This window comes from Oncorhynchus masou, chromosome 15, assembly GCF_036934945.1.
Source record: "Oncorhynchus masou masou isolate Uvic2021 chromosome 15, UVic_Omas_1.1, whole genome shotgun sequence".
NCBI lineage: Eukaryota > Metazoa > Chordata > Actinopteri > Salmoniformes > Salmonidae > Oncorhynchus > Oncorhynchus masou.
This window is the reverse complement of record NC_088226.1, coordinates 8,357,693-8,379,064: the sequence shown is the minus strand read 5'-3', so window position 1 is coordinate 8,379,064 and position 21,372 is coordinate 8,357,693. Positions and strand designations below refer to the sequence as shown.

The 21,372-nt window shown below is 42.3% G+C and overlaps 1 protein-coding gene across 1 annotated transcript; it reads left to right on the top strand.

Annotated features, from left to right (window-relative positions):
• The first annotated feature begins 8,969 nt into the window (after positions 1 to 8,969).
• LOC135555492 (uncharacterized) lies at positions 8,970 to 12,930 on the top strand. Its single transcript, XM_064987971.1, has 2 exons — positions 8,970 to 9,277; positions 10,506 to 12,930. The coding sequence occupies exon 2, from the start codon at positions 10,601 to 10,603 to the stop codon at positions 11,765 to 11,767; it is 1,167 nt and encodes a 388-aa protein (XP_064844043.1). The 5' UTR covers positions 8,970 to 9,277; positions 10,506 to 10,600; the 3' UTR covers positions 11,768 to 12,930.
• The last annotated feature ends 8,442 nt before the right edge of the window (positions 12,931 to 21,372 follow it).

Sequence of the window (21,372 nt, the reverse complement as noted above, 5' to 3'; positions counted from 1 at the left end):
CTTCCACAATAAATCCTTTATCAATTGTCAAAGTAGTGAGGCCCAGCTCAACCTATTGTCCCCATGTCACAATAACATCGCCTATATCTGATGACAGTAGATGACAGTTCCCATCACTGACCAATCCCAATGTGTTATTAGCCTTGGCGGCTGGCTCTGGCATGGGGTTTGTTCAGAGGATCAGGGGCTGAAGTAACTTTGGGTTAAGCTCTTACAGCCAACTGTTCAAAGCCTTTTTTCACTGTTCTTCCTCTGTACTGCCATTACTCTATTTATGGAGTTAGTGGAAAGACTGTACTTGCAGTACCTTTACTTGAGAAAGCCTTTGAATCTTTTTCTGGAACACCAACAGACATTACATAAACCTCAACATCACATCACATCATGGGCAAAACATTAGTCCAACAAGGAGTTTCCATCACTGAAGCTGTGAATACCCAGTTTAGTTTTCAGGGGGAAAGATATGTTAGACATGCAGATACTTGTATTGGTTGCAGTGGACACAGCTGACATACTGTAGTTTCATCGTGAAAGTCACTGTTTTCCGTTACAGCTACACCATGGATGTGAACTGAAGTCAATGCTGGTAAACATGGATGAATCTCGAAAGGGTTTGTCTGAAAACGTAGGCTAAAGTGAAGCCCTATAAATAAAAATGAAGGAGCAATGTTTCTAATGAGTTTCCTTGTCTCTGTTTTTAATTTACATTTTTGTCATTAATAATTGCGATGTATTTTCACTCTACCTTATCTAAATGTATATTACATGCTTTTATATCTCTCTCTTCTCTTCATTACATTATCTCGATAATCTGCCCAGCAACAGAGTAAGGGACAGGAAACTACGTACAGTCTATTGAATAGGCTGTAAGAAAGTGCTTCTCCACATACCTCTATTAGTGCTCTCTGGGATTTGTACATTCCTTGTCATTTAACCCCCTCCCCCCCTCCTCCTAAGTATGTCCTAAAAGCTACTTGTACTCAGAGGTTCTGCAAATGGGGGACATGTGCTGTTTAGGACACGACAAACTGAGGAGAATAGGACCATGTGAGTCTAATGGGTTCACTCCCAGTAATGCAACTAACCAATAATCACAAATCAGTCAATTCTGCTAACTAACTCTGAAAATGAATTGGTGTAATTACAGTGATAGAAAGACTCCTCTCTATCTGAGAGAGGGAGGCTGCTAGATCCAAACATGTTACATCGGAGGGTGTTACGAAGTGTACTTAGTTGTCTCTGGCAACGGAATAAGTGAGTATGATGGAGGAAGTCCTCTCTGATAACAACCGTAACCTAGCTCCTTTATTTGAGTGGATTCACTCTGACACTACAGCACTAATGTGGATAGTACAACATGTTTCAACTTCAAATTAATGAGAGGGAAGCTGCTATCTGAGGATGATGCAACAACTATTTCAAATGTAGACCAACTGATATTGATTAACAGGTCATTTAACGGTTTCGCAGTACACAGAGTTACACTGAGCCAGGCTGTGCTGATATGGTCATGTCAGCAGTGGGAAAAGGAGAGTTTTGTTTTAGCTTTGGTAGTGTGGTGGAATCAGTATTGGAACTGGTCATTAGCTCAGCAATGTTGGTGGAAGAGCAGAGGTGACACGAGTAGAGGAGCATTCCAAAATGTCTCGAGCATGGCATACTGGAAGAGTCTGGAGCTGTGAATGTATACATAGAGTAATGACAGGGTGGCTCTTGCAAGCACACTTGGAAAATCATCTCTTTGACATGGCTCAGGGCCTTGCGGTGTGTTAGGCCTACATGTGTCATGTCTAAGTGATGTCAACTACAGGAGGGATTAGCAAACCAAAAAAGGATGTCTATCAGCCTCACACCAAAACATCTGTGACCATATTTGTCTTAACATGTATACTGCAAATGCATTTTTTGTCTTCTTTAGACACATATCACTGTATCTGACATAACAAATGTGTAAAACCATACATATGCTGAACAATCCCAAGCCTTTCCCCTCTGCAGCCAGCAGTGAAATTAGTGTTCAGGACACTGTGCCACTGGTATGCTGGCAGGCACAAGGTGGAAACTAGGCCATCTATATCTGTCCTTGAGGCTGATTCTGAATGTATTATGTAAGGGCACAGCGTGGGTTACATAACCCTAGTCATGCACTCACTCTCTACCCCCACCCCTCTGTGCTATAGATTGTTCAACAACACCAACCCACCAGTACGAATAATACAACTAAGACCCCCCTCCCACACACAACTCCCTCCGTCACAAGCTCTGAGGATTTATATCTTATTTCATGACAACTTAACAATGCGTTTGACTTCATGACAGATGTCATAGTAGAGTAGTTGCACAACAAATATAAATACATTCAGTTCCTTGTCAATTTGTATTTCAAAAGAGTGGAAGAAGGCAATAACATCTTGTATTGCCTAGTAAGCTATATTCCATATGCTTTAATGCTCTTTGAAACCAATACAAGTGTTTATCAGAGTCTATGTTCAAAGAAAAAAGGATGACTTTCAATGAGCCCTGCCTCTTACAATTGCACACAGCTGTCACCTCCGCTCTGCAGCTTGCCAGGATTGTAGGTCAAAGTGTGCCCATTGATCAACACATGGATTGGTGACACATTGAGTCACATAATGGCATTAGGTGACAAGGTCATTACCTCCTAGTTACAGGAAATAATGCAGATTGCGCTCTTCCTGGAGCCGACCTGGCACTGAGCTAGAGAACTGCTTACAGAGCTCAACCTAAAATAAGAACGGCCAGACATGGCTTTCATACTCTGTCTGCATCTGCATCATTAACATTTGTGCTTTTCAACATATTGTGAAGAAAATAACTTTAGGCTGAAAGTATTTTTCAGGTTTATTGATCTGATCTGGATGTGAAAACTTGATTTTCCATTTGTTACCCGCCCATTTTATGATTATTTCATCACATCCCCTCCTCTCTGCAACCAGCAGTGGTTGCTGTGGCAACTGTGTGACGTATTTTAGAATCCAGAAATAGAAGCATGTGGAAGGAAGGGTTCTGAGGTCTTGTGTTCCTCGTCACAATGCTCTGTTTTTCTCATGTTTTTCACAGGTGTGTGTCAGAGGTTAATACTGAAACGCATACGGTTTTGCCTCAAAGCAAAATGTTAACACAGAGTAAGTTCTGTGTGTTCATTGAGTGTTCATTGTGAGTTAGTGCATGTGCTTTGGATTTAGTAGATGGAGAGTGATAGACATACAGTATAGAGTTAAAGGGGCAATCTGCAGTTCAAACTATAACAACACTGCTGCTGTTCTGGTAAACAGCTGCGGGATGGGGTTGGGGAAATTTAACTCACTCTCAAATTCATAGACAAAGCTATGGATGCAAGGACTGACCATCCATGATATCACAATTATAGTTTTAACCATGTTTTGAGGCTATACAGTGTTAGTTTACAATTGAGTTGTTTACAAACAATGGAGTAAAATAAGCTTGTAATTTGGGTTCTAATGAGGTATGGCAGTTAAAATATGCTCATAAGGCGTTTATAAGAATCAACAGGTTTATATAATGAATTTGTCAAAAAATGTATGTAGCAATTGCATATGGCCCCTTTAAGGAGGAGGGGGGGCTTAGTCCCCCTGTTATGAAACAGACCCCCAAGTTATACAAAATGAGTCGTGTTCTATTTTTAGGAGCCGCAATACATCTCATATGCTTATGATTATGAAGCAGTGGATGTGGCTGTGTGTATAGATGATTCGATAAGAGTTGAATGTGTTTCTGTGTGGAACTCTCAGAGGAGCACTTTAAAAAATTATATATTTCACCTTTATTTAACCAGGTAGGCCAGTTGAGAACAAGTTCTCATTTACAACTGCGACCTGGCCAAGATAAAGTAAAGCAGTGCGACACAACCAACAACACAGAGTTATACATGGGATAAACAAACGTACAGTCAATAACACGATAGAAAAAGTCTATATATAGTTTGTGCAAATGGCGTAAGGAGGTAAGGCAATAAATAGGCCATAGTAGTGAAGTAATTACAATTTAGCAAATTAAACACTGGAGTGATAGATATGCAGATGATGATGTGCAAGTAGAAATACTGGTGTGCAAAAGAGCAAAAAAGTAAATAAAAACAATATGGGGATGAGGTAGGTAGATTGGATGGGCTATTTACAGATGGGCTGTGTACAGCTGCAACGATCGGTAAGCTGCTTAGATAGCTGATGCTTAAAGTTAGTGAGGGAGATAGAAGTCTCCAACTTCAGGGATTTTTGAAATTCGTTCCATTCCTTGATTCAGAGCTTGAAGATAATTCTCAATTCAGGAAAACTAAATGTTGCAAGATTGTGGAATAATTCTATATAGAATTAAAATAGCATTTTACAGCACAGTACACATGTGACTATGTATGGAGGGGATAGTGGAGGGATAGATGGTGCTGAGCCTATAAAGGAGGGTCAAATGGGGACATGACAGTTTTATTTCAGGTTGGGGTGTCTTCAATAGCAATAACTGATATGCTGTAGTTTTACTAGAAACTACAGCATGGTGTTGAGCATTCCTAACTGTAGCGTGTCAATGAGTGCAGGGCAGATAAGTAGTGCAACATGTCAATGTGTTACAGGCCATTATCTAAACTGAGACACAATAACCTCCGCTTCAGGAATGAGGCTGTGATATGATCTGAGACAGGCCAACAGGGTTGAAAGAGTTTGACGAGAGATAGCGAGTGCGAGGGGGGATAAAGATTCAACAAAAGAAAGAAAGAAAGAAAGAAAGAAAGAAAGAAAAAAGAAAGAAAGAAAGAAAGAAAGAAAGAAAGAAAGAAAGAAAGAAGAGAGAGAAACTTTGACAAGGTGTGGTCCAGGTGTGCAGGAAGTGTGGTGAAATCTTTTCCTGCAGTAATCCAGCCTGGTCTCATAGACTAGACGTAGCGAATAATTACAATTTAGGCGAATAATTACAATTTAGCAGATTAACACTGGAGTGATAAATTATAAGATGGTCATGTGCAGGTAGAGATACTGGTGTGCAAAAGAGCAGAAAAGTAAATAAATAAAAACAATATGGGGATGAGGTAGGTAAATTGGGTGGGCTATTTACCGATGGACTATGTACAGCTGCAGCAATTGGTTAGCTGCTCAGACAGCAGATGTTTAAAGTTGTTGAGGGAGATAAAAGTCTCCAACTTCAACGAGTTTTGCAATTCGTTTCAGTCACAGGCAGCAGAGAACTGAAAGGAAAGGCGGCCAAATGAGGTGTTGGCTTTAGGGATGATCAGTGAACATAGTAAATGTAATTCTGGTATTAGTATGACATGTTACGTTTGAAATGGTTATATAAGACAGATGGTTACTTAAGGCTAAGGTGGTTGGTTGTAGTGGATGAGTGGGCGTACAACGCGAACATCTAGGTTTTGAGTTGAAACCTCATCATGGACAACTATAGCATTTTAGCTAATTAGCTACTTTCATTTACTTACTATGTTTTAGCTACTTTGCAACTACTTAACATGTTAGCTAACCCTTCCACCAACCCTAACCTTAACCTTTTTAGCTAACCCTTCCCCTAACCCTAACCTTAACCCTTTCAGCTAATCCTTCCCCCCCTAACCCTAACCCTAACCCTAACCTTAACCCTTTAACCTAACTCCTAAAATGAACCCTAACCCCTAACCGAGGTAATATTAGCCAGCTAGCTAACGTTAGCCACCTAACTAGAATTCCTAACATATTGTAAATTCTGCAAATTCGTAACATATTGTACGATTTGTTAATTCATAACATATAATACAAATTGTAATTTCTAACATATCATATGAAATGAGTGGTGGATATCCACAAATTAATACATACCATACGAAACGTAGAATATCATACTAAATGGCGTCTCTCGAATTTATATACAGAATAATATGAAATGCTCTGAGACCAGGTTGCAGCAATCATTCATGTGTGTCAATAGAACAGAATGTACAGTACATTATAGTATAGAGATCATGGCCTTTGTTTTCCTCAGTGGACTCCTCATGTTGGTATTTTAGGCACGATCCCAGTGTGTCCCAGAGGACGTTACACAACATCCCTGTACCACTATCTTTCACTAAAACCTCCCTGTCGTTTCCCAGTGGTCAATTCTGTCATTCAGTCTTGCTGGGATAAAAACAGCCTAACTGTGAGTCCCACTGTGCCACTGTGTACCACCCACTTGGCAGGCAGGACAGAGATATTTATATGAATAGAGATCACTGTATGATGTGAGTTTGTAATGCCTCAAGTGAGTGTGTATTTCAGGCAAATAAGGCAAAAAAAGCAAGCTTTGTTACACTGTAGTTACAGTTACATCAAAGTGTTCCTTTAACTCAATTGAAGACACTGATATTGAGTACCATTATATGAAATGGAGTATGACCTGTTCAATTACGTCTGTGAATACATGCATGCATCCCAGCTATCTCCCACCTACCCCACCCCAGCTTGCAGTAAGATAGATAGATATACTAGCCCCTGGCCCCATGATGTTTGATCTCCTTTAGCCTGTGATAGCCATGGCAAACACAGTGAGGAGGTCAGGGACCTCACCATGTACATTGAGTTCTGTACAGAAGAACGCTGGAGAAAATGGGTTATCCAACTAATCCCTGACCCCATACAGGGTTGGGTAGGTTACTTTCTAAATGTAATCCGTTACAGTTACTAGTTACCTGTCCAAAGTAACATAACTTTTGGAATACCCAAACTCAGTAACGTAATCTGATTACATTCAGTTACTTTTAGATTCGTTTTCCTTAAGAGGCATTAGAAGAAGACAAAAATGTATGTTACCAAATGAACAACTTCTATTGCAGGATAAATCAATGTTAAAGATTACATTGCTGGCCATACATGGATGTTACATTTTTTAACCCATTTCTTTCTACTACATGTAATAATACGATTAAATTATATCTTTACATTACTATAAATAATTTATATGTCCAAAATGGATGTAGCAACTACAGATTTCCCCTTTAAGTCTATCAAAAGTGTGCTAGTTTGAGTATGGGTCCATTAGGCCTATGGATTTTTTAATCTGCATGAATTAGATTGAGCAAAAAATGCCCCACTTTTATTCCATAGGCTGTTGCAAGAGTGCATTTTTCCTTGACTGTCAACTGATTTCAAAAACAATGATTGATTTTCAACTTAAACTTCTTGAAGAGCGCCTCAGACTACCGCCACTAAAGAGGGATTCACGCAATCTTTTGTTTGTTTATATCTTTTATATTGTTTATATCTATATCTTGCATCCAACACAAATGATAAATTCTGCAACCAAGACCCACGCAAACAGCAAGCACTCACGAGGCTCTGTTGAAGGGATTGTTGAAGGGGAGAGGACCAAGGCAGGCACTGTGCCAGTTGAGGTGGGTGCGTAGTGGTTGCATAGTTAGTGGAGAGGGCCGGAGGAATGCCTGTGGTCATACCAAATGGACAGAGAGGGTGATAATTGGGAAATGACATCACTAGCGCCATGCAGCGCCTGGCTATTGTAGGCCGAGCGGTCAATGGACATCACAGTGTATAAACAGATGAACATCAAAAGTACACGATGAGTCACTATTCATTTAATCATTGTAATTCATTTCATCTTGTTTTGCCTAAGAACAGATATGATATATTATGAGGTCATCAACCAGTTCATTGTACACAGAGCATACAAAACATTTCCATGACATAGACTGACCAGGTGAATTAAGGTGAAAGCTATGATCTCTTATTGATGTCACTTGTTAACCCCACTTCAATCAGTGTAGATAAAGAGGAAGAGACAGGTTAAATAATGATTTTTACACCTTGAGACAATTGAGACATGGTTTGTGTATGTGTGCCATTCAGAGGGTGAATGGGCATGATAAAATATTGAAGTGCCTTTGAACAGGGTATGGTACTTGGTGCCAGGCGCACCGGTTTGTCAAGAACTGCAACGCTGCTAGATTTTTCATGCTCAACAGTTTTCTGTGTGTTTCAAGAATGTTCCACCACCCAAAGGACATCAGGACTATTTGACACAACTATGGGAAGCATTGGAGTCAACATGGGCCAGCATCCCTGCGGAACACTTTCCACACCTTCTATACTCCTTGTCCGATGAATTGAGGTTGTTCTGAGGGCAAAAGGGAGGCGTGCAACTAAATACTAAGAAGATTGTCCTAATGTTTGGTATAGTCTGGGTATGTATGTAGTTTAACCAATTTAGATTTGAAAACGTTTGTCTTTATCTATTTCCAGAAAAAAATAACGTGGTTTAAAAATGTATTAATCCTATAGGAACAAGACTGACATGGAGGAAATAATTTCATAAAGTCTCAAGCTGTTGCCTGCCTATAGTCTGGATTTGAAACTAATTCAAGAGAGACTTTTTTAAACCCAGGATTTATTTTCATAAGATGCTTGGTGGTCATTCGACTGATGCATACAGTATGTTCCACTCTAAAAGCTCATGTGACTGCTGAATTCTGCTGTTTTCATGGAACATTTCATAAGGAGCCATATGGAAAACAGAGAGTATTTCCCTGCACTATATCCCTCCAGACATTTACAGTTTTTTTATTTTTAGGAACGTCTCCTTTATAATGAGAATGGATTCAGTGGAGATCACCATATTCTGAAAAACTGTGAAGTGCTTACATAATGACTGCTGGCATTTTCTTTCTCAATTCTATTCCAACAACTCTGATCTGTCACTCACTTTGACGTGATACCGGGCATGCCGTCCCTAAAGCTGATGTTTGGTTGAAGAGCATAGGTCTATTGGAAATCTGCAGGGGGAGTGAGAGGGAGCCAGAGCTGGCAATATTACTTAATTGTTACGAAAGGATGGGCTAGCGAGTTCAATTGATGATGTATGAGCAGGATAACGTTATGTGAGCTTTCCCTTGCCAGGACAGGGGTGGGTCTTGGCATGGAGAGAGGCGGTCTCAGTGAGCGCACCACACATACGCGGCCCATTGGTTCAAGTGAGGATAGGAAACGTCCTCGGCTGAACTTCACCGGGAAAGAAACAAATAGGAGCTGCAGCAATCCAAGTGGAGCAGAAACGCGAGACACAAGGTGTCAGAGAGACTAGTAGCCTAATATTGAGTAGGCTAACAGTAGTCTACACCGTGCAGGAAACAAAGTATCCTGTGTATTCGATGACCCAGTAATGAAATCGAAGCTGCTTAATTATTATGATCGCTCTGTTACATTGTGACACGTTTCTTTAATTGAAAGATCGGTGTTTTTCTGAGACAACGAGACTCCAACTCAAGGTAATTTCACAATTTTCACTCATGCGGTGTATTTCAACAGTGCTTTCATTATACTACAGAGAATAGGCAATCGCATAAGTAGCAGAAATGTGACAATGTTGCCTACAACAGAAACCTATCAATTATGAAGGCTACGATGATTTGAGGTTAAATAATATAAAATATACCAAGTAAAGAAAACTATAGCCAACTTTCGAATCAGCTTTAGATAAAATAAATGTAAATATATATATATTTATCACACACAACTACTCCACAAATGTCATTATTAGGCTTCGCCAGTGATCTATTCAGTAGGTCACTTTACAGTCACATAATGATGATGATTTAAGATGATCTGAATAGATTTAGTGGAACAGGTATGTAATTATGCTTAACAGGACCTTCATTGCAATAGTTTGTTGAAACTTTCATTGCTGTTTAAATACGTTATTTCGTTCCCTTTGTATATCTGACTGAAATGTAGAATGACATCCTCTAAACGGTTTAGAGAAGAACCAGTTCAGCCTTCGTTTAGGAATGTACTGCAGCTAGGTTAATTAACAGTTCGATCTATACAGCGAACCAATTGTAAATGAACGGAGGGAATAGCAGTAGGGCGCGGACTATTATTAACTTGCAAACTAGGCTTGTGCTCTTATAAATGTCCTTGAGGCAATTCGATTCCTGAAAGATATAACGTCTGATCGTTAACTGAAAATGTTAAGCCGTTTTGTTTTAGTCAAATCAAAAATAAACAAAGCAATCAATACAGGTCATTGCGGGGATTTTTCCAGATATTGATACAGTGTTATATAACACTATGTTAACCTACATGTAGGCTAACACTGATTTAGTCTGATGGAGCAACTCCAGTTCCAGTCATTGGGTCAGGACAGGGATAATTAATAAATATAAGGCTAAAATGTTATTGTTTTTTCCTCCCAATTCTAAAGAAAGCTTTTATTTAAGAAATACGAATATAGATCTTATAATTAACCGTTTAACCTTTAGACTGACAGGAGCCCACTTTGATTATTATATTGTAAACATTTTCAAAAGAGATCGACATGTCTGTCTAGCACTTAGTACATCATGGTTCTTAATCAAGAGTCATGTGGGGTTGTTGTGCAAGTAGCTCCAGTTTAACTGGAAAAATGTAATGGGGTTACATAACATTGTGTTGTAACTGGTCTTGCATAACAATTAAATCCCCCTCTCCATTTCTTCTTCCTCTTTTGAACGCTAGGTGGGGCTATTGAAACAATTTACCGCCATACCATTCCACGACACTGAATTTTGAGACACTATCTGAAGAACAGTAAATCTCAACACAGCAAAACCATGAGTGTGACCAGTGAGATATTTGAAGAAGATTCTCAAGACATGAGGGAGCAGAGCGGTGGGGAGTCCAGTGCTACACCTGGTGGGACCCTGTCCTTCACAGACGAGGCAGTGTCCATCCTGACCTCCAGCAGCCTGCTGGCCCGCTCTCTGCTCGGGCGCACCTCTGCTCTGAAGCGCACCAATGACCCGCCCGCCTCTGGGAATCCCCTCAGACGGAAGCGTGAGTTCATACCCAGTGAGAAGAAGGATGACGGCTATTGGGACAAGCGCAAGAAGAACAACGAGGCGGCCAAGCGCTCCAGGGAGAAGCGCCGCGTCAACGACATGGTGGTGGAGAATCGCGTGCTGGCGCTGCTGGAGGAGAACGCACGTCTCAGGGCCGAGCTGCTGGCTCTCAAGTTCCGCTTCGGCCTGGTCAAAGATCCCTCCAACACACCCATCCTGCCCCTCCCTGCAGCCCCCTGTGCTCCACAGACCTTGGCTCCACACTACTATCTGAACAGTGGACCAGGGAGCCACCCTGCTGCCCCCGGGGGCCAGTTCAGCATGCAAGGCTCCAGGGACGCTGGCAGCATGTCAGAGGACTCTGGGTTCTCCACCCCTGGCAGCTCCAGTTTAGGGAGCCCCCTCTCCTTTGAGGACCGACTGAGTGATCATGGCAAACTGTCCCCACACAGAGCAGAGGAGCTGGGCTACGAGCTCCACCACTCCCCTGCAGAGGCCCAGGTGCACCACGGTGGACACTTCCCTGGGGAGCTCTCCAGAGTGATGATGGGGAAAGTGGAGACTGGGGAGGGCATAAAGAACTTTCCTCACAAAATGCGCTTCAAGATCCTCAGCAGTGGAGAGGACAACAGGCACAGCCCCATACAGTCAATGGGAGCAAGAGATGGTCCCCGGGAGGCAGCCAGTGGACACATCATGTTGGGTGGAGCTGAGGGGGCAGGAGTCTGGCCACATAAGCAGGAGGGAGAGGAGACCCGGAGGGGGCGACAACAGCAAGAGTCCACTCAGTATGGCCAACCTACACCCCTACAGGGCCAGACAGAGTCTCATTATTATACAGAGAACAATGTCCTCAAGTCCCACCTCAGCTCCCTCAGTGAAGAGGTGGCCCAGCTCAAGAAGCTGTTCTCAGAGCAGCTGCTGGCTAAAGTAAACTGAGCCCAGGACTGGGTCAGTGGATGCTCGGTGAACTGTCCCATCCCAGAAGAGGAAGCTCAATCTGAGCTAGCGTACTAACTTAACATAAGCACACACACATGGTGAAAATGAGATAGAGGGAAACAGAGACTCTAAACACAACAGTACCTTGGCACACTGAGCTGCTACGGTGACAAACCAATGCCCTGGGCCAACTGGACTATGATCCACCCCATATCCTCAATTCAAACTATTTACCTTTATATTTATGAGTGTGTGTATTTTTACCCTCTAATTTTGAGTTGTCCTGATTTTCTACTCCTTAATCCTAAACTCCTAGACTCCTTATCTGCGACTCAATTGAGAACAGTTTCTGTAACAAGTCCCATCATCACCTTATGAAATCACAAAGCTATAGGTGTTGGTTAACTTGTGGCCCTCTGCCCCACACACTGTGAGACCCTCAAAAACACTCTGACACAAGAGGACACTGCCTCACCTCTCCAGAGGATGCTGTATTATTGACTGTCATCTCCACTCTGCATGTACAACAATGCTGCTTCTCAAGGCCACAGACAAAGCAATGTCAGTGATTGAGACATTGAGGTGAACTGGTGCTGAACTAATGTACACTGTAATTCAACTGGAGCTTCAACAAACTCATTATTAGTGCTGTGGCATTGGCACTAATTGGTTTTGAATATGCATGAGGAAAGAACACCACATTCTTTTAAACTGTAAACACAACCATAGAAAGGGCACTGAGGACAGATAACCTGAAAGGTGATGGTCTCCAGTCCCTGAATGGGGACTTTGAACTATTGTCATCTCTTTAATGTATTGCAACACAATAGACTTTGGATAATGACAATTGGAAATCAACTAATACTCTATCATTCCATTGCACAGTCAACAGCATAGCTGTGAGGACAGACACACACCATGTCAATCATTGAAATGTGATATGCTTCATGTAGGACAACACACTGTGTCTGATAACTAGTGAAAGTGTCTTCATGTCTCAGATGAATACTGTTTGTTAGCCTTGTCCAAAGAATACATGGTCTGTGTAATTACTCGACATGCACTGTAAACTGTATCTAGGTGATGAAAATATTTGTTGTTATGTGAATATCTGTATGAAAATACATTTTTGTACATGTGAATAAATCTTTGAAATGAAATATTTTTGTATCGTTTTGATTATACACTTTCTAATCATCTAAATGTCAAGCAGCCACTTGGTCAGGGATGGCAACATACAGTATCAGGGATGGCAACATACAGTATCAGGGATGGCAACATACAGTATCAGGGATGGCAACATACAGTATCAGGGATGGCAACATACAGTATCAGGGATGGCAACATACAGTATCAGGGATGGGTATCAACATACAGTATCAGGGATGGCAACATACAGTATCAGGGATGGCAACATACAGTATCAGGGATGGCAACATACAGTATCAGGGATGGCAACATACAGTATCAGGGATCAGGGGGCAACATACAGTATCAGGGATGGGCAACAGGGATACAGTATCAGGGATGGCAACATACAGTATCAGGGATGGCAACATACAGTATCAGGGATGGCAACATACAGTATCAGGGATGGCAACATACAGTATCAGGGATGGCAACATACAGTATCAGGGATGGCAACATACAGTATCAGGGATGGCAACATACAGTATCAGGGATGGCAACATACAGTATCAGGGATGGCAACATACAGTATCAGGGATGGGCAACATACAGTATCAGGGATGGCAACATACAGTATCAGGGATGGCAACATACAGTATCAGGGATGGCAACATACAGTATCAGGGATATCAGGGATGGCAACATACAGTATCAGGGATGGGCAACATACAGTATCAGGGATCAGGGATAAGCAACATACAGTATCAGGGATGGGCAACAACAGTATCAGGGATGGTATCAGGGATGGCAACATACAGTATCAGGGATGGCAACATACAGTATCAGGGATGGCAACATACAGTATCAGGGATGGCAACATACAGTATCAGGGATGGGCAACATACAGTATCAGGGATGGCAACATACAGTATCAGGGATGGGCAACATACAGTATCAGGGATGGCAACATACAGTATCAGGGATGGGCAACATACAGTATCAGGGATGGCAACATACAGTATCAGGGATGGCAACATACAGTATCAGGGATGGCAACATACAGTATCAGGGATGGCAACATACAGTATCAGGGATGGCAACATACAGTATCAGGGATGGGCAACATACATCAGGGATGGTATCAGGGATGGCAACATACAGTATCAGGGATGGCAACATACAGTATCAGGGATGGGCAACATACAGTATCAGGGATGGCAACATACAGTATCAGGGATGGCAACATACAGTATCAGGGATGGGCAACAGTATCAGGGATGGCAACATACAGTATCAGGGATCAGGGATGGCAACATACAGTATCAGGGATGGGCAACATACAGTATCAGGGATGGGCAACATACAGTATCAGGGATGGGCAACATACAGTATCAGGGATGGCAACATACAGTATCAGGGATGGGCAACATACAGTATCAGGGATGGCAACATACAGTATCAGGGATCAGGGGCAACATACAGTATCAGGGATGGCAACATACAGTATCAGGGATGGCAACATACAGTATCAGGGATGGCAACATACAGTATCAGGGGGATCAGGGGGCAACATACAGTATCAGGGATGGGCAACATACAGTATCAGGGATGGCAACATACAGTATCAGGGATGGCAACATACAGTATCAGGGATGGCAACATACAGTATCAGGGATGGCAACATACAGTATCAGGGATGGCAACATACAGTATCAGGGATGGCAACATACAGTATCAGGGATGGCAACATACAGTATCAGGGATGGCAACATACAGTATCAGGGATGGGCAACATACAGTATCAGGGATGGGCAACATACAGTATCAGGGATGGCAACATACAGTATCAGGGATGGCAACATACAGTATCAGGGATGGCAACATACAGTATCAGGGATGGCAACATACAGTATCAGGGATGGGCAACATACAGTATCAGGGATGGCAACATACAGTATCAGGGATGGCAACATACAGTATCAGGGATGGCAACATACAGTATCAGGGATGGCAACAGTATCAGGGATACAGTATCAGGGATGGCAACATACAGTATCAGGGATGGCAACATACAGTATCAGGGATGGCAACATACAGTATCAGGGATGGCAACATACAGTATCAGGGATGGGCAACATACAGTATCAGGGATGGCAACAGGGATGGCACAGTATCAGGGATGGGCAACATACAGTATCAGGGATGGGCAACATACAGTATCAGGGATGGCAACATACAGTATCAGGGATGGCAACATACAGTATCAGGGATGGGCAGGGACAACATACAGTATCAGGGATGGCAACATACAGTATCAGGGATGGGCAACATATCAGGTATCAGGGATGGGCAACATACAGTATCAGGGATGGGCAACATACAGTATCAGGGATGGGCAACATACAGTATCAGGGATGGCAACATACAGTATCAGGGATGGCAACATACAGTATCAGGGATGGCAACATACAGTATCAGGGATGGGCAACATACAGTATCAGGGATGGCAACATACAGTATCAGGGATGGCAACATACAGTATCAGGGATGGGCAACATACAGTATCAGGGATGGGCAACATACAGTATCAGGGATGGCAACATACAGTATCAGGGATGGCAACATACAGTATCAGGGATGGGCAACATACAGTATCAGGGATGGCAACATACAGTATCAGGGATGGCAACATACAGTATCAGGGATGGCAACATACAGTATCAGGGATGGCAACATACAGTATCAGGGATGGGCAACATACAGTATCAGGGATGGCAACATACAGTATCAGGGATGGGCAACATACAGTATCAGGGATGGCAACATACAGTATCAGGGATGGCAACATACAGGGATGGCAACATACAGTATCAGGGATGGCAACATACAGGGTATCAGGGATGGGCAACATACAGTATCAGGGATGGCAACATACAGTATCAGGGATGGCAACATACAGTATCAGGGATGGCAACATACAGTATCAGGGATGGGCAACATACAGTATCAGGGATGGGCAACATACAGTATCAGGGATGGCAACATACAGTATCAGGGATGGGCAACATACAGTATCAGGGATGGGCAACATACAGTATCAGGGATGGCAACATACAGTATCAGGGATGGCAACATACAGTATCAGGGATGGCAACATACAGTATCAGGGATGGCAACATACAGTATCAGGGATGGCAACATACAGTATCAGGGATGGGCAACATACAGTATCAGGGATGGCAACATACAGTATCAGGGATGGGCAACATACAGTATCAGGGATGGGCAACATACAGTATCAGGGATGGGCAACATACAGTATCAGGGATGGCAACATACAGTATCAGGGATGGCAACATACAGTATCAGGGATGGGCAACATACAGTATCAGGGATGGACAACATACAGTATCAGGGATGGTATCAGGGATGGCAACATACAGTATCAGGGATGGGCAACATACAGTATCAGGGATGGGCAACATACAGTATCAGGGATGGCAACATACAGTATCAGGGATGGGCAACATACAGTATCAGGGATGGGCAACATACAGTATCAGGGAGGGATCAGGGGGCAACATATCAGGGATGGCAACATCAGTATCAGGGATGGGCAACATACAGTATCAGGGATGGGCAATCAGGGATGGGCCATACAGTATCAGGGAGCCCATCAGGGATCAATCTACAGTATCAGGGATGGCAACATACAGTATCAGGGAGGTTTCAGGGATGGGTACAAAATGGAAAATATCAGGGATGGGCAACATACAGATCCCTCTGCAGGGATGGAATTTTGAAATGGCAACATAATCAGGGATGGCCCAGTATCAGGGATGGCAACATACAGCAGGGAAAATGATTTCCCACCAGTATCAGGGATGGCAACATACAGTATCAGGGATGGCAACATCCTCCCACTGTTTGGACACCATTATATCCACCAAAGCATGCATTATCATAGATTTCCTCCATGTATTAAGTCACTGAGAAAACATGTTGCAGTCTAAATGTCTCCACTTACACTGTGGAAATATGTATCCTTTTAAAAAAAAAATGTATCTTACTTTGTCTCACGTTATCTAACAGGTGGAGTAATTGTTCTACAATGACTCAAAGATTTCTTCAGGGATTAAGTAGCAGCCTTTGAGAACATAGTTCATCAGTAAACACAAAAGTCAACCGGTTAGAATATTCAACTTTAATGAATATCCTCTGTCACATATTTCTCCTGTCTGAGACCTATCTTACACAGAGTTAAGTATGTAGGAAGAGCAGCAGAACCAGACAGATTGGACAGGTGAGACTATAGAGCTTTGTCTATCCAGACAGGAGCAAACGAGTCCTGAGGGGTGGAGTCTGCATGCCAGTCATGAGCTAGTGTGTATTAGAGGCCACAGCTACAGAGGAACTGCAATTATAATCATTACAGGGGATTTCAGGGGATGTGGGTGGTATGAGCTAGACTGGGCCTGAAGACACATTCACATTAACGAAATAAGATTTCATCATAACAAAATTAATTACACTCCCTGCACGGCACCCATAGGTTCACTTATCATGCAGATGCTTTACTAAGAGCTTTACCTACTTAGTCTAAGATGTGTCATACCAATGACCCTTTAAACCTATAATTTGTCTGAACAGTATTAATTTCCCATATGAAATCCATTGACAAACCAAAGCAGATCAGAGCACGGTAATAAATATAATAGCATAATAACTTTAGAAACCACTAGGTGGCAGCAAAGACTACCATTTGTTGAGTAGGCTATCTGATTGCGCTATTGTTGTCATTCAGAGCACACAGATAGTGACATAGTAGCCTGTGTGTTTATTTCAGTGTGGCAGATTTTATTTGGTGCAGGTGTAGTGGCAAAATTACACCAAGGTTTAATTGCTATGTCACTCAATAACGACTCTCAAACCATCAAGTAATTTAATTATCAAGTCATTTAATTATTATTTGCCCCTAGTAACCAAACCCTACATTGAATGAGATAGGCCTACCTAAACCAGCATGTTTGTCAATGTGAACAAGTCAAATCAATCAAGATGAAGGGAAAACAAGCCGACAGTAGACCTCTGTAGAGGCTCCATGTACTCCATGTATCCACCGGTGCAGAACATCTGCCATTCACTGAGCCCTGTGACGTTCCTATCTCATTACAAAGGAGATGCTCTCCTCAACCTGCAGCTGGCTTCACAGGTTCCTCAGTCAAATTGGGGATTCCTGTAGTGAGGGTGGGAGGAAGAGGACGGGTGGGGGTGGAGGAGAGGAGTGAGGCTAGTTAATGAAGCTACTACTGCATCAGCACACTACTACACAACCACCCCCAATAACACACCCCTTAAACCGCAACCCCCCTGCTACTCCCCTCTCTATTCTGTCCCCGCTGTTTTCAGCGGGAGATAACGGCGGTTGCTAGGCAGGAAGTGTGACAGTTGCCATGGGAACCTATGCAAACGTAGCTAGGAGGGGGAGTGATTGGGTAGGGTGGGGTACAGAGGGAGTGTGTGGGGGGGGGGGCGTCAAGTTCACGGCCAATGCTTTAGCTCTGAACAAAGAGGAATGGGAGAGAGAGGGGTATAATGGAAGCATGGTGGTGCTTGGACCATGTTTGGGGTTCTCTCCAGATGATGAGATGGACATAGAGTAGGCAATGAGTGGTATCTTCAGGTAAACAGCAATTACTAGACATAGAAAAATGAGGACCAATCCTCTAAGCCTCCATATGACCCAAATTAATGAAACATCTATATGCATTTGCTCTCAAGGTTGTTTCTATCATTGACATGTATGAGGAAGATATTGCTGCATGCTCGCTACCTCCATTCATTATCCACAATACAACGAAACACAAAGAAAACCTGCTCATTTGTGAAACAAATTAGGCATATGGAGGCACACTTATGTCTGTGACGCTGTGTTCAATAGCACAATGATACACAATAAAATGCATGGCATTGCAGGTAGATCCACAAAGTGCATTTGAAAGCTCAAGTGGGTCGTTTGAAGAAAGAGAGAAAGAGAGAGAGAGAAAGACAGAGACAGAGAGCATATGCTGAACAAAGACTGAGCCTGAAGTCAGACTTCAACCCTCCATTCCCTGCTGCTCTCTCCGGCCACATGAGAAGTAACCAGGGCCTTGAAGATAATGAGAGAGATCTATTAAAAGCATCTGCAATTGGAAACAGCCCTCTAGGCATCCAGCCAGTCCTTTTGTTCCAATCAAAACTGCCGTGGACACAACAAAATGCATTAAATAATACCGTTATCGCTCCAGTTGTTTCCATGGCTCTCTGTGACGCAAGACAGAACAGGCACAGGTTGCAAGGTCAGATAGTGGAGGGCAGATGGACTGGAGAGAGGAAGAGGATGTAATCATCAAAGCACAGGAGATCACAGTCTACCTCCTAACCATGAGCCTGTCCCACCAGGAATTCATTTACCAGAAAAGAAGAATGAGAGTGAAAATGAGCAGTCAACCTTCCCCTTGCTGTAGCTACATGGCATCTTCATATCCAGCTAGGACATAGGCCTAAGATATATTGCTCATTCCAAGTCAAGATATGTATTAAAAATATATATTTTTTATTTATTTTACTAGGCAAGTCAGTTAAGAACAAATTCTTATTTTCAATGACGACCTAGGAAAAGTGGGTTAACTGCCTGTTCAGGGGCAGAACAACAGATTTGTACCTTGTCAGCTTGGGGATTTGAACTTGCAACCTTTTGATTACTAGTCCAATGCTCTAACCACTAGGCTACCCTGCTGCCCCAGGGTGAGCAAAAGGATATGGATATTTCAGACAAATCATTTTTGTCAAGGGTCACAGATTATATTCCAAAAGTCTGAACTCCATTTCAATCATTTCACCCTGTCATTACTGTAACACATTACTGAACTGGCAATAACAGCAATAAATACAATTGCAGTCCAATTTTAGTTCACTATTTGGGAAGTACCAAAAACACACAAATTCAACCAATGTGTTACAATTGTGTATTTAAAACTATGTAAATTGCTACCTTCTATATGGTGTAAGATGACAGGGGGCTTTAATGATCAACTAAGACTTTCTTTACTGAATGGTGTGCATTGTACATTTAATGCAAAACATGACAAATTGTGTGTCATAAGAAGGAGGATGCCAATAAAGTAGCCTACGGTATAAAAAGGTTTCAATGTGTCTATCAGATGAGAATGAGGTACTGAGCTCTTGAGGTTCAAGCGGTTATGCAAAAACTGTAACCAGATGCATCGAACCACAAGGCCACAGCTGCTGGAAATGAGAACCAATGTCACAACAAAATCAGACAACTTACTGCAATGTGTCTACAAATTACTAAAACTAATTTTCATCCTGTTCTTGTTTGGCATGAGTGATCAACCTGGTCTCAGACTAGACGTAAAATAGTAAACGGAAATCTGGAACGCTCAAATTAGCATAACATGTTACGTTTGGATTGGTTGCATTTTATTTATTTTTTACATTTCAGTCATTTAGCTGATGCTCATATCCAGAGCGACTTGAGTGCATACATTTTAATCTTATTTTTTTTGTCAGGTGGATAGGTGGGCATGTAACGCATGTTCGAATCTCATCACAAACAACTTGAACATTTTAGCTAATTTGCAACTATTTAATACTTTTGAGTTACATCCTTCCCCAAACCCTAACATTAACCCTTTAACCTAACTCCTAACCTTAACCTCACAGAAGGTGTTGCTGAAGGGAGAACAACTCATCACATGGAAACCATGTGTTTGATGAGTTCGATACCATTTAATTAATTCCATTCCAGATATTACTATCAGCCCGTCCTCAACAATTAACCTCTTGAAACTCTAGGGGCGCAATTTCATTTTTGGATGAAAAACGTTCCCGTTTTAAACAAGATATTTTGTCACAAAAAGATGCTCGACTATGCATATAATTGGTAGCTTTGGAAAGAAAACACTCTGACGTTTCCAGAACTGCAAAGATATTTTCTGTGCATGCCCTAGAACGTGAGCTTCAGGCAAAACCAAGATGAGACGGCATCCAGGAAATGAGCAGGATTTTTGAGGCTCTGTTTTCCATTGTCTCCTTATATGGCTGTGAATGCGAGAGGAGTAAGTCTGCCCTTTCTGTCGTTTCCCCAAGGTGTCTGCAGCATTGTGACGTATTTGTAGGCATATCATTGGAAGATTGACCATAAGAGACCACATTTACCAGGTGTCCGCCCGGTGTCCTGCGCCGAAATTGGTGCGCAAAAGTCAGCTGCAAGTATTTTTCCACAGAATTCAGAGAAGAATGCAGGCTTCCACGAACGATATATCAATGAAGAGATATGTGAAAAAACACCTTGAGGATTGATTCCAAACAACGTTTGCCATGTTTCGTCGATATTATGGAGTTAATTTGGAAAAAGTTTGACGTTGTAGGTGACTGAATTTTCGGTTCGTTTCGGTAGCCAAATGTGA

What these genes read in the sequence shown, in the direction of transcription:
- LOC135555492 (XM_064987971.1), top strand. Translation starts at nt 10,601, where the DNA reads ATGAGTGTGACCAGTGAGATATTTGAAGAAGATTCTCAAGACATGAGG.